This window comes from Lepisosteus platostomus, chromosome 2, assembly GCF_059453375.1.
Source record: "Lepisosteus platostomus isolate fLepPlt1 chromosome 2, fLepPlt1.hap1, whole genome shotgun sequence".
Classification (NCBI taxonomy): domain Eukaryota; kingdom Metazoa; phylum Chordata; class Actinopteri; order Semionotiformes; family Lepisosteidae; genus Lepisosteus; species Lepisosteus platostomus.
The window spans coordinates 18,533,130-18,554,541 of record NC_142612.1 but is presented as its reverse complement, the minus strand read 5'-3'; the positions used below and the strand labels follow the sequence as shown (position 1 = coordinate 18,554,541).

The following is a 21,412-nucleotide window of genomic DNA, read 5'->3' as shown; positions in this document are numbered from 1 at the left end:
ATGTTTGCTTCACGTGGTGTGTAATAGTGAGATCTACAATCAGATACAAATACCCTCTTTTACAAGCCATCATCATTGTTTTTATGTAAAACGAATCTTTAAAATCACAATTAAATTATTCATTCATTTTTATTATCAAACATACAGAATGTACACAAAAGCTATGCATGTCTAATTCATTGCATAAAGTTACCATAAGCCACAATACCAAGGGTGCAACCTCAAGAGATTTATTAGCTGAAATGCTGGACATAGTATGATTGCAGATCTCAATATAAAAAGACTGTCTAAGTATTTGTTATGAAAGGTTGCAAGTTATGGATTAGAGATTCAGTTACTGGCTTTATTCATATTAAAGTGCTACAGAAACAACAACATAACCTATTTAGCATGCATACTGTATACTGTATACTGTATCTGTCTTCTGTAAATCAGTTCCTCAAAAACAAATTGGTAGGATCCTGTTTCCCTGGTAATAATAAGTCAAAACAGACATACTGACAACTTTTTTGCTATGCTCTGACAAATTATGGAAATAATTTGGAGGTTTTTTCCCCTGTGGGTATTTTGCTTTCTTATGAGCTTTTTTTTTTTTTTGCAGTTTGTCTGGAGCAGGTGTGAATTTGCAGTCTGGGGTATCATGACAGTAATGAGAGGCATCGCATCTGCTTGCCCAACAGGCTTACTGGCTGATAAAGCAGAAAGACAAGGACACAAATGGACAAATGGTGTTGTCTCACTCTACGCTCATTCACTGAATTACCTTCCCAAGTTTGACACAAGGTTCTTCGCTGTGGCGGAAGGAGGCACATTTTTCACCGACTGGGGCTGTTTCAGGAGAATGATGCTGCTGGACTTTTCCTTTGGGGCATTGGTTGAGGTAACTGGGGCCCATGAGGTTCTTGTGCAGTATGCTCTGCAAGTAAGTGCCTCTGGTGGATAGGTTGTTTTACTGTATATTCTATGTCGGTCAGGTAGTCAGTTACAGAGATTATTGTGTCAAGGGTCCTGTGTGGTGGGTAGACCAATACAGTGGACTGTAATAAAAAGGGAAATTATGCAAGATACTGTTGTCTCTGGTCTGTGGGTGTATAAGTACTGTTGGTAGCTGTGTCAGCATGCGTAGGCTGCAAAGGAACAAGTAAAGGTTTATTCCATGCTGAAAATAGAAGAAGAGAAACGCAACATTTCAGCTGTGGAGCCTTCTTCAGGTGAGGCACCCAATACACCCAAAGAAGGCTCCACAGCCAAAACGTTGCATTTCTTTTCTTCTATTTTCAGCATGGAATAAACCTTTACTTGTTCCTTTGCAGCCTACGCATGCTGACGCAGCTACCAACAGTACTTATACTACATGGAAAGTCAGCTATAAAAGCTAAACGTTTAAAAGCAATTCCTGCATTTAGGGGTCACCATCTGTGACACTATCACAATTTATGCTGAGGAATTTGACATTCATTATCTTAGTTTTGGAATTTTGTTCCTTGTCCTGTGCTGCTGTCAATAGTATTAGTTTCATGAAGAGCCCCATAATTGTAGTGATAGCACTGAGTGAAACAGATATCTGGGCTGCAAACTATCCATAGGAGTAGTCATCATTAGCTAAAACCTCAATTTATAAGCTCTTTTCATGTGCAATTTCCTTCCAGAGCCAATACTGTTCCCCAAAACTATACAATGGTGTAACTGTCTATCTCAGTGGTCCCAAATCTTAGTCCTGAGAGGCCAGTGTATCAGGTTTTCAATCCAGGTGGGTTTATTGGCTTAATTAGTACAGTTTATCAGGTTCTCCAGCTTTTCAGGTACTAGTTATAAAAACCTGGAGAACATGCAGACATGCTAGTCTCCAGGGCCAGGATCTGGACCCATGGCCTATACTTCTCCAGGCCTTGAGGCCTTGTATCACTTTCTGATGGGTATCCTGGCAACCGAAGGCAAAGTAGAATGTCAATATTATGCAGAATTTGGTAACACGTCAACATTATTTACACAAAACCTTTTCATCTGTAATACATACTGTATATTACATTACGCCAACATTTCCCTTTGTTTCCATAACTATTTTTATAGTAATAAATATATATACAATGGTATGTTGTATATATATTTAACTTGAAACAAATGTAGTTGCTTTTTTTGTTTTGCCTTTGTGTTAATGGATTTTGTTGGCAGAGCACAGTAGATTTTATGTGGATCGCAGGTGTTGTCAGGAAACTCTTTCATAACAGTGAAGGGGAAACAAATTAAAATAGTGCTGGGTCGGCAGCGAAAGCATTTTAATTGCTGGTTTTAAAGCTATTTTTTTTTTACATTCATCAGCTGCTCTATTTTTCCCCACTCAAATACTTTTAACTTTAAAAAAAAACATTGGGATAATGAGCAAAGGGAACAGTGGTTAAAATGAAAGGTAGTTGTTAACATAACCTAAATTATAAGTGTCCATTGTTTTGTATTTAGTGGAGGATAACAGAAAACGTTTCCAATATTAGTTTATGGACTTAGTCATCAAAGAAGCACATCAACCACATTTTGATTTTTTAAAATAGAAATCTGTTGAAATACGTACAAGGAAAACTGTACGTTTTCAATTTAATAATTTAATAATAGATTAATTGTAAGATGGAGATGAACTCCAGATAGGTGAGTTAGACACATCAGCATGTCCGTTTTACAGTTCAGAGATGTGTGCTCCTCAGCTTTGATGACATCGCGCATCCAGTGGAAAACTGTGATTCAAGCACACTCACTGCTTTCTACTCACCACATGAAGGGAGCAAATAAGGGTAACGCTTCTAAAAGCGTGGAAACACTTGGAAACCACAAGAAATGAGAACACACGAATGTGGCTTTATCAAGGATGTGTGGCTTGGCAATATGACGTGACAATTTGATGGTCATGCTAAACCTTGTTTATAGGATGGCCTGTCCTTTGTCTCGTATTGTGATGAGATGACTTTGGCTCACGAATAACAATCTAATAACGGAATCTGCTTGCAAAGTCTTTTTTTTTCAATAAAAAACAAGAAAAAAAGGCATTCGAAAGGCATACAAACAAAACATAGGAGGTCACAGAACGAGAAAACAACAGGGAGCTAATTAAATAGGTTTAAACACAAAGTGTCTGACCGTGCTGCCAGTTTGTTTGCGCTGGAGAAACGATCTGTTGCAAAGTTACAAACAACTCTTGATTTATGAATTTGCTGAAGTTACATTTATGTTTATAGTTGGTATACGATATGTAATTTACATACAGAAAAAAGCTCTGATAGCAATAGAAATTTCAAGACCTTCTTATAATCATTTGGAACACATAATATTTTAATAAAACGTATTCCTTATTTTATCAGAAATTCAGTTAAACAATGAATTAACATAGCATTTATTTTCTTGGTGTCAGCTACAAATATTATAAATCTTTATTTTTACATCCCAACATTACTACTATTTCAGCAATACAAATCCAATATACAGTATAAAGCTATTAAAACAATATGCTCGTTATGTCTCTTAGGTCCAAATAAAGAAATATACTCCATAAATATCTCCATTCATATTATCTGTCTGTCTGCGTGTTTTTGTGTGTGTTTTATATAATCACTTGGGTGCATGTCGTATTAGTAACTGGAGAAGACGTCTTGGTCTGTCTGTCACTTGGCACAAGAGAGGGGCATTCCTTATGCCTTGGATGTCATCACATGATACCGAAACTCCAGTGTGTTCCAGCGCTTTTAGACACCTGCACCTCTAAACATGGAGCCCTACGAAGTGACACGGTCAAGAAACGACGCAGGACACTTTAGCAATAAGAGCCGAAATTCCAGAACAGGTGATACGGAATTAGCAGTAAATAACAACGATGAATTTGCGCACGGGGAGAACGTAAATAATCAGACTGGAGAGGAAAACAATACAACTACAGGAAATGACCGGAACCCACAATAGTAAGTAAAATCTTAAAAGTAATATTAAGAGAATACATGTTTTAATATTTCATACAGTATATGTTACGTTATATTGTTGATAAAACAAGTTTAACTCGATCCTTTATCTTAATTTAAAAATATCCCAGCTACTGTATCGCTAAAAAAATGCTTAATACATTTCAGTGTAAAAATGTCCAGAATTAATGTTACAGTATTATTATGAAAGTTGTTGTTATTTTTCTCTTTTTTTTTGTCTCTTTATAACTTGGTTAGAGAATAGCTTTCACTTATTCTCTAATGGCTAGAGTTCCAGTTTCGTTTCTGCTAGAGGAGGAGGGCTTTGTGGCAAAATAAAAAAAAAACGTTGCGTCAGGAAGAGGAGGATCATATTCGCATCAGTGTCAGCCTAGCTAGAGCGTCACATCCATGATCTTGTATTGCCTTAGTGTTGCCCAATACAACACGCAAGCGCAAGGATAAAATCTGTTCAAGAGTCATTTCATTTGAGGTGCAAAAGACATTGTGCAGTAGTTTACCAAAACAACCCGCCTTTACATTTAGCTTTCATCCGCGCAAAATACGATGCCGGACATAAACAAAAGGTTAGGTGTGTACGTATCTAAATCAAAGCGGTGCATTCTATTTTTATTTTACTAAATTTAAGCAAGTCGAAATTGATATCTAACTGTAAAAGAACAAGTAAAGGTTTCTTCCATGCTGAAAAGAGAAGAAAAACAACGTTTCGGCCGTGGAGCCTTCTTCGGGTGTCAGTTATCTGTGTTAACCTGTTTTTGTTTTGTATGGAAAGATAATGAGTTAATAGGGTTTAATCCAAATCTGCAAATCCTTCAACCAAATTTAATCCATACGTAACCAAAATATACGCTTCACAATCACATGATTTACAATTTACGATCAGTATCTGTAAATGCTTAATCAAAAACCCTTAATCCCAGCCTAACGGCTCCCAAAGCAGAACAAGGAATCTACAGTAGCAGCCCTGGAAAGTAGTCAAAAGAAATAAATAGTAACCAGAATAATTCCTCTGTTCAAGGTTAAAGGACACCAACCAGATATTAAGCTATACAGTTTTTAAAAATGTTTAAATGTTATATTATATTTTAAGGCTTCATTTAGAATTCTGTGCAGTTTATACTCTGGTATCTGTTCAAACTAAGGAATACAACCGTCCTAGTTCTTGGCTTTACAGGAACGTTCCACCCAGACAGATTAAGGACTTTAGTAAGGTTCGGTTTGGAACAGATGAGATTGGAAGTAGACTTCTCACATGTCCTCAGGGTATTGACAATTGCATCCTACTGAAGTACTTCATTTCAACAACCCATGGCAAGCAGGCATAAATTAGAAGAGTCTTTTAATGGCTAAAAATAGGAGGCGCTTCCTGACAGCAGGGGAGCTACTAACATTTTTTAATGTTTATATTTTCTTAACTGTAATTTACAGTGTGTCCCACTTGATCCTAACTATTTAATTTAGACAAAGAATAAGGCCAATTACACCAATGAAAGCTGACTGTAAACCCACCCCATACCCAAACGCTATACCTCAAAACAGCCTTCAGACTGCAATTTGGCTGCTTTAATTTCAAAGTCTACTGCTACTCTAACCACATCCCAAAAGCAAAGCTCAAGGCTGCTGTAAAAGGCCTTAGTAGTTTAGGAGTGCTGGTGGTATAGCAATAGGCCAGCTAGCACTAGCTACAGTAGTTCCACAAGCACTCCTTAATGGAAAGTGTTGACACTTGTTCACATGCTGGACTTATAAAGGAAAAATATATCCAATTGTTCTAAACCAAAGCTATCCACATTGTTTTTGTTGTCACATCATACTAATCTCTGAAAAACATTTTTTTTTTAAAGCAAGGGACATATTTGTATGAAAACAAGCATATTCAAATATAAAATATCGAAAATCAAATATTTGAAGGCAGCAGTGTGCAGTTTTGGGGTTAGGGCTCATGTAGTTGGAAGACTGGGTGTTAAAATCCCAGGTGGGTCATCACTCTTATAGGAACTTGCTTCAGGTAAACACTGGCCTGTATAAACAGATGCAAAAGTAAGTTAACTTGACTAGTAATATTAAAGTAAGAGTTAACTGTAGCTAGTGCCAGGTTTCTTCAGTATAAACACCTCAAACATTAGATGAAATAAAAAAAAATATTATCATGGCCAATAATGACTACATCATATTCACAATTAACTGTATTTAATAGCATACAGCGATGGTCTTAAACCTTCCCTAATTATATTCCCAGGGTGTTTTCTTGGCTTGCTGAAGTAAATGTGTTTTCAGTTTCATAAGCTTAGCAAAACTCTTTGTTGTCCTCTGTAAATTACTATGCCTTCCACACATGATTTAGTGATTATTATTATGGCCTTTCACAATAAAAACCCCACAAGCATTATAAATTATAATGTAATGCTGGCATAAGCCCTCAAGACGTGAGACACATACTGTATATCAATATACTTTCTCATTTGTTTTAGCATGGGAGGCTATTCCATGATACCACCCAATGAATCAAGGAGGAGGGAAATGCAGAGGAGTAAGTCATTTCAAGACTGTAATTATTTTTTCTGTGTAGTCAAAGTGCTCCCTTTGCCAGATGGTTCTTTTTTAATTGTTACCAGCAAAATTAACTGAAAACAGAAAAAATGTTTGTTACAAGACATTGAGATCTTAGTGGTGTAACATTGCAGTTACTTGGCATTAAATAATGACAAACACCAAAGGTTGAAAAGTTAATAATAAGTGCATGTGCCCTGGTTCCCTGTTGCCACTGAATAAGTAATGCTTTAAGAGAGACCCAGGTGCTGCTAATATAACATAATTTAGCATCACTGTGATGGAACTGGCTTCATGGTACAAAAAGCCACAAAACATTTTATTCTTTTCTTCATGCATGTTCCATTTGATCGGATAACAGTGCAACATCTCACTTTTTTAAACAAATTCCTCTTGGTGTAAATGTTTCACTTCACAATTTCTTTTTATATGGGGTACCTACAAAAGGTTCAGTATACATTCAACCTTGATGCACTTGCTAGTTGTGAAATGTTCAAATGTTGTACCTGTTGACAGGTTTTTCTTTTGTTATATATTCTCTTTGTTAAAAAAAATACAAACCCAGTGTCAAGTTCTGTGCCAGTAATACACATTTTATTGGTTCAGTCAAGGTTTTGACTTAATCTGCTCTACATAGATTAGGCCAACATCAAAGTAACTTGCTTAAGGTCAACACTGTCAGTTTAGGGGTTTGCTCAGCCTAAACCTTTTAGGGACTCTTTTACATTATTATGACACCAATACCACATAAAATATCCCAGATTAAGGTACTTTTTCAGCTTATTCACGCTGATCATGTCACCAGTCAGGCCTTGTGTGCAGTGCTGCACAGTCCAGCCCTGATCCATGTAGACACAGAGGTGAATAACATTAACGCTGTGGTTTAGATTACAGATAACATGCAAATTCTGGTTACAGTGGCACAGAAGGAAGAGGAAGATCTGAAACGCTGGAAGGAAGGACACAGGCCTGGTCCTCTCAGCCTACCTCCAGCACAGCTAGGTATGATCAAAACAAGACTGAGGTGCAGGTAGATAACGAAGGTAAACTAACAGGGTCATAAGAGCTCATCAGGTCAGAGCTCATCCTGGTTTCTGAGCACAGGACTCCCCTCCCCTGGGTGGGACAGCTGTCCATCACAGGGATGACTACCCCCACCCAACAGTTCTGGTCCACACTGGTAGAACTGGGTGACCAACTGGGGTAAAATACCTCACAAAAGGTACCCCAGCAGTGTGTGCAGCTGCAGCTCACACCCATGACCGGTCAGACATGAGTCCAGAGGCTTTGCTGCCCCCATTATACTGTAGCATGATAAAGAGAAGAAATTGTCAAATATACTTATATTTGTTTTAACCTGAAGTAACGACAACCGTTGTCAGCAATTATTAAAAAATCAGAATTTTTCTCAATATAATTCCTATTTCTTACATTATAATAAATGTAGATATGCATGACCTTTTGGTTACGCTGGATTAAATTGGGTTAACGTCACTTTGGATATGTGCTAAATGTAATGTATGAAGTGTTTTTACTTGCTTGGAATGTCGTGTGGAATAGTTTTACAATATGCTGATTTCTTTTGAATTTCTTTACTTTTTATTCTAACTTTTTTATTATTATTACTTTTATCCTATTTAAATATTGTTATAAAGATTTATCTGTTTTAAATCTTTCCTTACGCTTATGCAGAAAAAAATTAAAACAATTATATACAACATATATGTAATATGTAATGTTTTAATAAATGAATATCTGTGCAGGTGGAGCAATATCGATGACTGAAGCCAGACAAAGGCAATTTTTGGAGTTAAGGGAATCTAAATATCGTAAAAAGGTAATAAGGGTTTGAATCCAAATTAAAATGTATGAGTAAGACTATTGTTTTTCATCTCTATTGTAAAATGGCTGTTGAAGACCAGTGTACCACCTAACACATACAGCAACAGAACGTTTGGGATTAAAAACATGTTATACTGTCACGTAAGTATGGGGGAAGATAGATATATATTGTAGGAACAAGTAAAGGTTAATTATTTTTCTTCTTCTGAAAAGAAGAAAACACAGTTTTGGAAAGGCTTAATAACATTTTTGCCTTTCACTGTGAAATTGACCTTTACTTTATCCTTTGCAGCCAACACATGCTGACACAGCTCCCCACTGAAACGTTTCTCTCTAATTACAGTACATATTCATACATCGTGCTGCATATACTTATACCATGTGCAGACCTTAATGATGTTCATTATAAAATAGATTACTCTGGAAGTTTTTAAAACATGTGGGCACTAACAAAACAAAGGTCGATCCAATATGAGTTTTACTGTGTACTTGAACACGTACTCTATCATTTGCTTTAACTAATACTTTGAGAAATGACTACATTTCGATTGCAGGAGGGTCTCAAAATTAACAAGCGTTTGGTGCAGAGAATTGTCAGAAACAACTAAATTTGCATACTGAATAACCAAGTCCACCCCATACCATAACATAATATACTATATAGTATGTATGGTTAAAAGACATATGTAAGCAACCCTTCCTTATATTAATTAATGCACTAATGCATTGGCTTCAGTTTAAATAACATAAATCAACTAAAAGAAAGAAAGAAATCACAATTTATATGAATCTGCTAAAATCAACAACATGAATCCCTCCTCTGCATCTAGGGGATGCCTGCACTTGCTCTCTCTTCCTCCATGATTAGCACACCCCACTGTTATAAAAAGGGTAATAAAACTGTCAGAGAGCCTATAAAGTCATCTCCAGCTTGTCCTTCCCCACGCCACTGATACAGAACCTGAAGCGTTCGTTACAATACAAAAACAAGACCATGTTTAGATGCGGATGGTGGGTAGTGGGAACTTGGGGAGGGGGCAAGGAGAGGATCACTCACTAGCTAGATTCATCTCACCATCTTAGTCTGTTGCACTGCTGATTTGAAAGCTGTGATTAACAGCCTTGGGCTCTCTTTCATCCCGCTCTGTTCTTCTTACATACAGGAACCCATCAGCCAGACTGAATCAACTAAAAGCGAATTTGCAAATGTTAAATTCGCAGATAATCGAGACCCTACAGTTCAGTATATATCTTTATCTGAGTGTGTTAGGCAGTCAAGCTGTAACATAATAACAACATAATGTGCTTTGTTCCCGATGGCGTTCTGGGAAGCTTAAACAAGAGGACGACAAGAGGAAGAGAAAAGAAGCGGAGGAAATGGAGATCCAGCAGAAGAAGGTTCTGCAGCGGGAGAAGGTGAGGAGCTCGGATCAGGCCAGCACGACCCGATCTTACAATGATAAGGATTCAATTCACAAATGATGTCCCAAAGTGCGTGTTTCTGCCTAATCAAAACCATGCCACATTCCCATCAGAGGGATGCTTTTCTCATCATCTAGAGTCTGAAAATTGACCATTTTAAATGGGAAAAATCTTGACTCTTGATGTTTAATGCATGTTAGGCCATCAGACTTGAAGAAAGGAGACGGCAGGAAGAGAATCTGAGGAAAGAACAACTTCGGTATGACCACCAGCTGTAAGTAGATACAAGTAATTCTATACATTGTGCTTTTTCTAAAGGATTTACATCCTTTGCTTGAAGACATTCAATGATATTGTTACAGAAAGAGGGGGAGGGAAATCTAAATTCATAGAGGTTAGTGAAATATTTAGCTTAAATAGCAGTCTGTCATGACAAAAAAAGCTGAACACTCCCACGAGTCAGGGAATGCTGAACAAAGTCAGATGGCTTCTTCTATTGCCCCTGGAGAATTTTGGTGGTGAAGATATAAGAAATAACTGAAAAGACATGACTCAATTCAACAAAACTTTCAGCCAAGACATGAAACACACAAGCTAATATTTATGAGTGGAGTGAGTTCTTGAGTGAGTTTGCCATGAGTGGTAAACTCTGAATAGCAAATTTAAAAAGGAAACATATATTTCCAGAGATATGAGAAATGCACCTCAGTCTCCTCTCATTTGGGGTAATTAGTTAGATGCAGTATCCTCAAGTTTGTGGGATGTATAGTTCATCAAATACCCCAGCTGTCCAAATACATTTTAACATATATAGTCCTGGTTGCTTGGCTCAATCAAGGTGAGGGACAATAAAAATAACCAACCTGTACAACCATAATTACATCCAACATGCAATATTGCAGTAGCTTTAGGAGAGATAAAAAAAAAAGAATTATCTCTAGGTAAAGCAGATTGCAAAACCTACAAAAAAGTCTGAGGCATCTCAGCCTAGGCTTTGCTGATTGCCATTGGAATAAGAAACTAATCTGAGGTTTATTGTCATAAATTACACACAGGAAGCCTTGGAAAGAAATAAGAAAACTCAGAAAACAGGTATAAAAAGAAGAAAGAAAGGAGGTTCTGTTGTTTGATCTGTTGGATGACCTGTGGAAAAACTTGTAAAGTGAAGAGAGAACCAGACTGTTTCTGCTACCTACAGTAGCAGAAACAGTCAAAGAGACAGCAAGAAAACCATGCCAAACAGCACTGAAATGATAAATTCAGAAAATGAAAACACAAAGCTGGGGTGGTCAACACTTTCAATAGCTCAAAGATAATTCAGACAGAGGAAAGTTAAGAAGAGCATGCAGTAAGTAGAGAGCAGAGCAATTTTTGTTGGGTGTGCAGGACTGAAAACAGACTAGGAATGGTCACGAAAGGAATGATGAGTGATGAAAACGTGCAGCTGTGGAAGATCTGCTCAGCTCCAGCTGCGGAAGGGAGTGGTGGCAAAGATTGCAAAGCAGATCATACTGTAGAAGCAAAGCAGTCTGGGAAAAAAAACAGGAGAACAGAAGTTAAAGGAGGCTAAGAAGCAACAAGGACTGGAGGAAAAGGACTGAATGATAGATTGCAAACTTGTCTAGAAGATTTGAGATTAGTTGTGAAAGAGGAGAGGAGTGAGCAGTAGTTTTTGAGATCAGAGACCAGCTTTGATTTCTCTCTTTCCTTCAGTAGAACATTGTTTAAAGTGAATTGAGTATAGGACTGCGTAAATCCATCACAGAGTAGGAGTGGAGAAAGTAGGACAAGAGAAGTAAGACGCGAAAATAGAGGCAAAGAAACAGATTTACAGTAAGTGAAAAATGGCCTCATGGCGACATCCCTAACCACTTTCCTTCTTGCCCAGTTTGGAGGGACCATCTGATTGACTCAGTTTCTGGGTGGTATGATATACTTTTCACTTCTTAATGATTGACTTTGTCATGCTTTGAAATGTTTTATAACCCATTCGCATAATCTGTTCCTTTCTGCAACTTTACCCCTGAGTTGTTTTGAAAGCTCCTTTGTTTTATAGTCAAATCTTTGCTTGAAATGAACTACCTGGCTGAAGGACCTTACTTCAACAGGTGCATTTATTCTGAAATCATGCGAACCACTATTGCAGAGTAACTTTGTGCATCAAAACTAGTTTAGGTTTCCCGTAGGAAAGGAGGTTAATACGTTTGCCATCAACATATTTTATGTTTTATTTTTCTTTGCAGTTTTTGTTGACATTTATTTCCTTTCACCCATTAAGCTGTTCAGTTTGAGTATTCAGGCTTTGAAACTATGCAACATACTGGGACATCATTGTAAAGGGTGAATACGTTTGCAAAGCACAGTACTGTAAATGGAGGTAATAGTCATAATGCAACAATTTGCAACACTCTGAAGCAATACCTTAGCATCAGTGGACCTAGTCCATTGTCCCAGAGTCCCTGGTTTATTCTAGTAGAAGTTCTCTGTCCAGTTCAGGAATTCTGGGGATGGGTGACTATGTAGCCAAATTCACTATAGAGATGAGTGTCTATTGTGGTTGGATGAGGTGGTTTATAGCCAATTTACACAAGCATTTCTGTTTTGCTCCTTCCAAGTAGAGATGGTTTGTCAAGATTTTTTGAAAGCAGTCAACTGCTAAACAATGAAGTGCTACTGCCATGAATATTCAACAGTGAGGAAGTAATTACATTCTTTGGTTACCTCAAGGGTTAGAGTTTACAATTTAAACAAATCTTAATTTTCTGGGGGGCTGGGGACTCGACTGAAGTGGCTCATGTAAAACATTTAGTAGATTTAATTAATTTATTGTTCATTTTTGTGACAACTGGCACAGGACAAGCATTTGTAAATGAAAATAAAATACTTTGAACCTCCAGAAGGATCACAATGCACAATTAAAAAGCATTAAAGCACATTTCTACTTTCAGAGGTACGCTTCCACAGTGCAGGATTGTGAATCATCACAGAAAAGGCAACTTTACTATTGCAAAAAGTACAAACTAAATAAACTGCATACATGATTAAACAGATTCATGAGATACTGGGAAACAAATGTGTCAATATAAGTTGGATAATCAGATCACAAGGTATTGACAAGCATGAAACATTGTCCAGGAAGCCTCTAGTAAGGATGGCCACAAATCAAAGATGACCAAACAAAACAGCTTGTGTATCCAAAGACATTACACATGAAGAGTCAAGTATCCTGTTTGTGGAATATCCTGTATTGTCTGTGGACAGTGTAATATCCGATACAGAATATTAATTTCAATGTTGTAATGCTTTTATTTCCTGCAGGAGAACACAACAGTTTCTTCAAAGGTTTGAAAACTTAACCGTAGATCCAGTTCCAGTGAACAGCTCTCTTCCAGCGTCATCCTGGGTAAAGACACTGCCAAAAACTGCATTCCGTATTTCACAGGACTAGTTTCAAACCAAAGCAGCATAGTTGTGGCCGTGAGGTTGCAGCCTAAGGAGCTACAATAATTCACACCAATTGATACTTCTTTGATACATATTTTCTTAGCAAACAATTTCTACTTTTAAGATTTTGCACAGAATGTACAATATAACTGTACTGTTTCTGACTCTGACTGATAAGTGGTTCAGTCCATAAGGCTCATTATTTCCACTGTGGAGGGTGTTATGTCTATGGTGATTTTTTTAAATCAAAACACACAAGGTTTTATTTTATTGCTTGCCAGTGAGAGGTTGCTTGAGTCAATCTGGAGAGAGCTGTGGCATATTTAGGTCATGGGACTTTCCAAAGTTCACTTCAAGCTAACTGAGAAATAAAGATATTGCCTATTGCCTAACAGCACTGAAAAAAAAATAATAATAATAATAATAATAATAATAGAATATTTATTATAAGTGTTTTTCGAAAAGCAGTATACAGTACAATAGCATACTTGTTCCACACCATGGGAGTAAAAAGAAAGACGAGCAAAGTTAATGAATAAAAACAAAAACAAGCAGTTAATGAATTTAAATACAACGTAGATGTATCCATTAAAAGCTAAAACCTGCATTAAAAACAGGAGGTGTGCTTCTGCTTGAAACTGGTCACCTCCATGTGGGCTCAAAAATCGTTTCCCAAAAAACCCGGATGACCGTTGTGCTGTCATCGTGTCTCATAGTTTCTTGCGTCAGTGCTTGCCCTTCCTTTGAAATTAGCCCAAACACACATACACTGGAAATAAAACTACATTTAGAGAAGTATTCAAGAGCAGGAATAAACACATCCTTCTTTGTCAAACTCCTGTGCCATCTTTAGAAACACGGAATAGTTAACAAACCCGTGACAGACTAGTAATAATGCAAAAATCACAGTTTTGGCTGCTGAACTCTTCTTCCAGTGGGCAGACCGAGGAGCCTGACAAGCCGGGGGCCAGGCATAAATATTGTAAAAACTACCTCATGTGGCAGCTGGCCGCATTGTTAAACTTGCATGCACAGCTTCTGTGGTAAACAGTGCAATGTTTTCTTGTGTGGCTTTAGACATTGTTGTGAAACTTTTACAAATCAGCTTATTCCAACTGTATAAACCTGAATATGGCAGGGAGTGTAAATAGCTCTGAGGTGTTTGTTCACTTTCCAGTTCAGTCCCTGTGTTTTACACTAGTGAAGAGGATTCCAGTTAGTGTTATTGCTCACTTCACAGCAGGTTTGTCTGTGGGATTGCCTTCAATTACAATAGGAGGTTTTAATTGAGTTCTTGTTGTTATGAAAGCTGGTAAATTTACAATCAATCCAAGCTACAGAATTTTGTTTCCATATTTACTGAAATAGCTGTGGCTTCATTCCATGCCACTTTTAAAAAACATGATCGTTTTAGGCATTGGAAAGTCCTGTAAAATATGGAGGCTTGTAACATAAATAAATGTACCATGAGGGACAGGAGTATGGATTATGTTTTTTATGTACTGTATACTGCTACTGTATGTGGTAGCTTTCATTAAAGCATCAGCAATAAAAAAAAGTATTCTTTATCACTAATATGAGAACAAGCTAACCTGATCTTTCTTCTTTGGGTATTGACTTAAGTGTTTGGATGGACTCCTACAAATTAGGGAAGTGCTCCAAATGAAATGTTGTAGGTGTGGAAATGAACTTTTATACTGAAAGACTTGGCCTTTATGTGGCCTAATATTGTTTTTAAAGGTGGTTCCAAGCTAATTCATTTATTCCATATCCTCTGTTTAAGTAACATTCTTACTTCTCCGTTGTCTTAGGGACAGCTGATGCTGTTTTGTTTCTGTGTTGATCTTTTTATCCACAGAGATATGGATAGGATATCTTTTTTTTCAGGTTCTGGTCCACCATGCTGAAGCTATTAGTAGGTTTGACCAAAGTAAAAAAAAAATGCTGCAGTTTCATGAGCTAAAGATCTTTCCAGATATTTTCAGCGCAGTGTGCGCAGGACCACAAGCTACACTGAGGGGTACTTCCTTACTTAATGTTTGCTCCCTTCTATTCACAGGCCAGAGGCCACATGTACAGAGAGGCCCAGAAAGCAGAAGAAAATGAGCAACTGAGGCAGAAGAAAGAGGAGCAAAGGAGAAAGGTGTGGATTACTGGCTCAGGGAAAGAGAGGTCAGGCTTTCAGGCCTTTAGCAGCTAAATGTTCATTTTGTGACTGAATTACAACCTTCTTGCTTTTCTACCTTTTTGCCTCAGCATTACGAAACAAAAAAAAAGAACTGAAACTTCTTATTCATTTTTCGAGCTGAGATTTTAGGGGGTGGGGGGAAATAGGTTCCAGTGATGCTTTAGAGTAAATGACTTCATGTCTTTCCTTGGATGTATTTAACACACGAAAGTGTGAAGACGCCTTTATTTTTTTTCTTTTCTCTTTCTCTAATGTTACTGGGTAAAGCTGAATGAGTAAGCATTCCAATACACTTGTTGTATATGGCAAATAAAGACATCTTGAATCTTCCAAGTTCAGAATTAAGGTTTAAGAGCAGAGAATACAATTTGTCCCCTCATTCCAGTCAGTTTTTTTTTTAATCTAGCACCTCCTCATGTTGACCACACATAGCACACAGCATGTTAACCAAGCACAGCATTGCCTCAGTGAGCAGGCTGCTTCATAGAAACTGCTGTCACCCGCTGACCTGAACATGACTGTGATTAGACCAAGTATGTCCTTTTCCTCACAGAGTGAACTCCTGGAAGAAAATCAAAAACGGAAAGAAGAAGAAAGGGAGAGAGAACTCCAAAAGGAACACAAAAGGTAATGCTAATTTTAGTGCAACTTATTTAAGTCTCTCATAGTATCAAAAAGAGAGATTACACATTTCACATGTATTTCAATTAGAGAAATCAGAGGAAACATAACAATTACAGTACTTTTTCTACAGTAATGTTTCATTTAGTCACGAGTCCTCTGCATTGTTTTAACAGAGCAATTAAATAATACAGTTCACGTAGTGCCTTCAGTCTGAGAAATAATTTCTCATATTGTCTTTATTTCAATTCAGTAAATTGAAATTATGCAAAATGAATTATATAACTGACATTCAGCATAAAGGTTAAGATAAGATATAATTGTTTTTGTCCAAAAGGGAGAACATTTTTCTTTGGCATCACCATACAGAACTACAATAAACTCAACATAAATATCACTCAACATGAAATAAATATACATTTAAAACAAACAATAGTCCTAGACATGCAACTATACATATACAGACATCTCGCCCTGCCTATATAACACTACCATTATACATAATCTAATAGTTTCATACAGGAAACAGTCACTGTGTTTAATATACCGATACCAAAAAAAAGATTTCTTGTATTTATCTTTCTTAGTCATAGGCATTCTAAAATGCGTCCTTGAAGATAGAAGTTAGAAATGGGAATGAAGAGGGTGGATGGGTCATCAACAAGAAGTTGAACCTTACTTGGAAATGCAATACAAAACAACTCTTTAAGCTGTTTCTGTGATCAACCAGTTATCTTACTAGCAGTATTAACAATTTTGGCCAGTTTCTCTTTACTCTTAATACCGAGGCTCTCATCCCACACTGTGAAAAAAACAGAAGTAGTGATGCTTTCTACCAACATTCTATAAACATTCTTTAAAACGTTCTGACTCACTCCAAACCCTTTCAGCTTCCTGATCAAAAATATACACTGACTTCTTAAAAATGCAATTGGCACTCTCTGCAAAGTTTAAATGTTCGATTAATTCTGTTCCTAGGTATTTGAAAGACTGAACAGCCTCCACAGGCTGATTAATAAGGTAGTGAGAAATTAATGTATTACTGTCACAAGTAGCCAGCAGTCAGCACGCTTGACTGACACCAGTTTTCTTATCTGTTCAAAGTAATTCTCCACCCCTTCGGTTAGGTCCTAATCTGACATACTTCCACTCGCCTACATATATGAGTCTAGCACCTGGGACTTCCCGTAGCGTATGTCTCTCATATCCCTCCTGCCACCCCATCTACACCCCTACAGCTCCCTGGCTCAATCCTGGCAATACTGAATGGGGTCTGGACAGCCAAATCCTCACAGATTTGCTATCACGCTCAGATTTCTCATTCGTGCCTGTAAGACATTATAAAACGAGAGACAATTGTCTTCTGCTTAGACATGCAAGATTATGAATAATCCTATGGATTATTCACAAGAGGAATAAACAACACTCTTCTTCCCCCTATCTTCTCTGTACAATGTTTCCAGATCCTTGCATGATACCATATTTCAAAAGCAGATAGTAGGAGGCTGATTACGTTTCATCAAGACCAGCCCACGAATGTCTGTTACTCTTAATTTTAGGGTCAATGCCAAATTTTTGGATCAAATTCAAGCCCATGCGCAATCAGGTCGGAAGGAGCTGCCCTTTCCTGTAAATACAGAAGAAGAAAGAGATTTTCATACCAATGGAGCACAGGATGTACCCAAATCTTTGGAGTCTATCCTGCAGGAGAGTGAAGAGGATGGTAAGTTATTTTTAAAGTAGGAAGCTCATGCCATTCTTCTTGCAATTGTATTTGTTTAGTCTGTTCTATATAAAGGCCCCTCTAATTGTTTCCACTGTGTATTCCGTCAGTGGAGTTCATAATTTACCCACGGGTTTATGTTACTTAAAATTATGTAGGCTTCAGAGGATACTTATTTTGGATGCGTAGTTATCATGCCATGTCAAAATGGCTGATGTAATTTTCACATCCAGAATTTACAAGAATTCTCCATGCTGTGTGTGCAATGCTAAATTCAGATACCAGGATAATAGAACTGCTTTGACAGCTTAACCGAGAGCAAGGTGAATGGTTTTAAGAATCTCGGCTGCTAGAATTTCGTTTAAATGGAAACTTCACATGGAGTGATATTTGAAACAGGTTTCAGTCAGACAAGAGGTACCGGATAGTTTAAACGGGCCAATATGAAAATGTAGTTTGTTCCTTGTACTGTACAGTATGTTAGTATGTACTGTAAATGGATTTCATTTTTCCCTGTACTAAAGTGGGTATAGAAAGTTACCACCCCCTTTCAAAATGTTCACCTTTTGTTGCCCTAAAACCCAAAAAGAAGACAAATAAAATCAAACCTTTTCCAGTTTAATTTGCAAATTGTACATTGCTACATCCAAGTGAAAAAAGAAAGCAAAACATCTCTACCAACTTTGCACACCCAGAGGGAGGAATATTTGCCCGTTCCTCTTTACAGAATTGTTCAAGCTCAGTCAAACTGCGTGGTGACCGTTGATGGACTGCCCTCTTTAAGTCATTCCAAAGCTTTTCGTTGGGATTTAGGTCAGGGCTCTGACTACGCCACTTAATTACATTAACCTTCCTATCCCATTAACATCCTTTGGGTCATTGTCATGTTAAAAAGTTAACCATCTTCCCATTTTCAACTTTCTGGCTGAGGGCTGCATGTTTTCTTCAAGAATTTGCCTGTATTTTGCACCATCCATCATCCCTTCTATCCTGACAAGTACCCCAGTCCCAGCTGAAGAGAAACACCCCCACAACAGGATGCTGCCACCACCGTGCTTTACTTTAGGAATGGTGTTCTTTGGATGGTTGCCATTGGCCCCTTGGTAGCCTCTCTGATCAGTCTCCTTCTTGCTCGGTCATCCAATTTAGAGGGACGACCTGATCTGGGCAAGGTCTGGGTGGTGCCATACCTTCCACTTCGTAATGATGGTCTTGGCTGTGCTCCATGGGATATTTAAAGCCTTTGAAATGTTTTTATACCCATCTCTTGACTTGTGCTTTCCACAACTTGATCTCTAAGTTCTTTTGAAAACACTTCCACCCATAGTGGATTCTTTGCTTTGAAATCCACTTCCAAGCAGTGGAATTCTCTAGAAACAGCTGCTTTTATTCTGAACTCATCAAAATCACCACAATTGATCACAGGTGGGAGCCAATTTAGTTGTGTGATCTGTAAGGTGATTGGTTATACCTGAGCAAGTTTACAAATGCAATTGTAAGGGGGGTGTTCACTTATCCAAATAAGGTATCCTACTGATGTAATATTAATTAATTTTCCGAATGTTTTAGAATTTTATGTTCACTTGGCTAATGTGGGTTACTGTGTGTAAACAAAAATTGAACAAACCTATTTTTTATTTTCAGAGTGTCATACAACAAAGGGTACACATTTTGAAAGGGGGTGGTGACTTTCTATACCCACTGTATCTACTGTATAACTTCATTATAGCATGTGCTTTGGCTATATGTATCCTAGGCTGACTACAGCTACTTTTGGTATTTCTGTGGGAAAAAAAAATGATTTCTTGATTAACAACAATTTTGACAAATATCTGAGCGGCAAAGCAAACGTTATTCACAAACAGGAAAAAGGAAATAAATATTGCTGGTATTTTTGCCATAATTATTATAGCAAAAATGTATAAAATATTAAAAATGGTAAAGGTCTGTTTTATTTTATCTGGTGATTAGGCTAGATTCAAAACAAAAGCTTTCTATACCAAAAAGAATATTAAACAAAAGTAGCACATTTTCTTCAGCAATGGTTGCTACCTCGAGACTACGTTTGTCTATCTTCAATACATGACATCCAAAACGGGCACAACACATGGTGTGATTTGTTGAAGATTTTGGAGATTCTCTTGTACAATGATTTCCAGCTCATCTCTGATACATTGTAAAGAAATACTATTTAACCCTCAAAGAAATCCGTGAGTAGCAATTCATACTTCCAGGGACAACAAAATCAGAATGACTTATTGTGCTTGTTTTTGTTGCAGGTTATGATCTTGAATGGACAGTGATGAAGCTTCAGACTTCATTTCCTTCATGTGAACAGGCTTTCTTAGAAGATATTGTGATTCAGTGCAATGGAGATTACAACCAAGCCTACAAACTACTTCTGTAAACAGCTCTTCTGATGGGCTCAGACCAGCATCAAGCTCCACAAAAAAACAAATAGATGAACACACTTATTAGTTACAAAATAGGGGTGTAGCTCTATTAGTGAAAGCTCTTTGTGTGTTTTGCAATCTCATGTTTATTTGAGTAATATTGTCTTTTAAGTGAGTACAATCAAATAGCTGTATCATTAGTCAGATACACATAGTTCATCCCAAATATAATAAACCTGATTCAATGGAAAAATGTATGCACTTAAATCGCATCATGTCTGGTTTTATAATTTGTGAATCCTAAAAATCATAATGTGACATGACTTGTTTGTGGATGGTAATAACTTGTGAGCACATGTAAAATGGGTAAACATTGTGAAACATCACATTGTGTGCCTACTTATATAACCTTCCATCCTTTCAAAGTTCAGGTTGCATCATCATTCTGTACTGAAGTCACACATTTTAAAGTATACACCCTATTAATTTGAAGTTTTCTAAAAGAGACCCATCAGTATTGACAAATATAATTTGAATTAAATTCTGTTTTTTTCATTTATATTTAATGTTACATTAAAGATGAGAATTTTTGCAAATTTCTAGTCTTCGAAACTTGTCTTGTTAAGCAGAAATGTCCATTTGACACATCAGGTTTGTAAACCACACGAGAACACAACATTAACTTATACTGGCATTTTTCAAGCATTGCTTCCTGTATCCTCTGTTAGTTTCTGACAAGTGTAATGGGATACTTCTTCCATATCTGTCAGCACATGTTGTTTTAAAGTGCACCTGAGAAATGTCACTGCGACCTGTAACGCTGATGTAAAAAGGCGTGATCTTTAAGGAAACAAAATCATATTTAAAAAGGGAATGCCCCTTGTTTTGGCCATTTCAGCTTGTTCCAGGAAGCCACTATGGCAGTCAACTTTGAAGAAAATCTTAAAATACTTATATTAAATATTTAATTGACATCCTGCAGATTGAAGGAATCTCACATGGTTGGCTTCCCTCTAACATGAAAGTTAAACAATGAATTGGCTAATCTGCAAAGGTAAATACTGTTGAGATCTTTTTAATCAGTTATTTATTCAATGAGATCTGGAGATGTAACTGTACAAGTGGCAGCTTATGTAGAGAGATACAGTATGTCTTGTGGAAGGTCTAAAAGGAAGCCCTTAGAAGGATTGTTTTTACATACTCTAGATGACTAGAACCATTAATAATTGATTACTCATGTTCTCTGTTAAATTAAGTTTTCTGCTTAACA

The 21,412-nt window shown here is 37.2% G+C and overlaps 1 protein-coding gene across 2 annotated transcripts; it reads left to right on the top strand.

The window, feature by feature from the left end:
* Positions 1–3,662: 3,662 nt before the first annotated feature.
* epsti1 (epithelial stromal interaction 1) lies at positions 3,663–20,409 on the top strand. Of its 2 annotated transcripts, none has more exons than XM_088602549.1 (11): positions 3,663–3,941; positions 6,431–6,489; positions 7,428–7,511; positions 8,273–8,346; positions 9,684–9,767; positions 9,974–10,047; positions 13,092–13,176; positions 15,277–15,389; positions 15,961–16,032; positions 17,586–17,749; positions 20,029–20,409. In XM_088602549.1, the coding sequence occupies exons 1-11, from the start codon at positions 3,751–3,753 to the stop codon at positions 20,154–20,156; spliced, it is 1,128 nt and encodes a 375-aa protein (XP_088458675.1). In that variant the 5' UTR covers positions 3,663–3,750; the 3' UTR covers positions 20,157–20,409. The 2 variants fall into 2 exon arrangements, with proteins under 2 accessions (XP_088458675.1, XP_088458684.1); XM_088602558.1 differs by having other exon boundaries at positions 3,665–3,941; positions 15,277–15,360; positions 15,959–16,032.
* Positions 20,410–21,412: the final 1,003 nt, after the last annotated feature.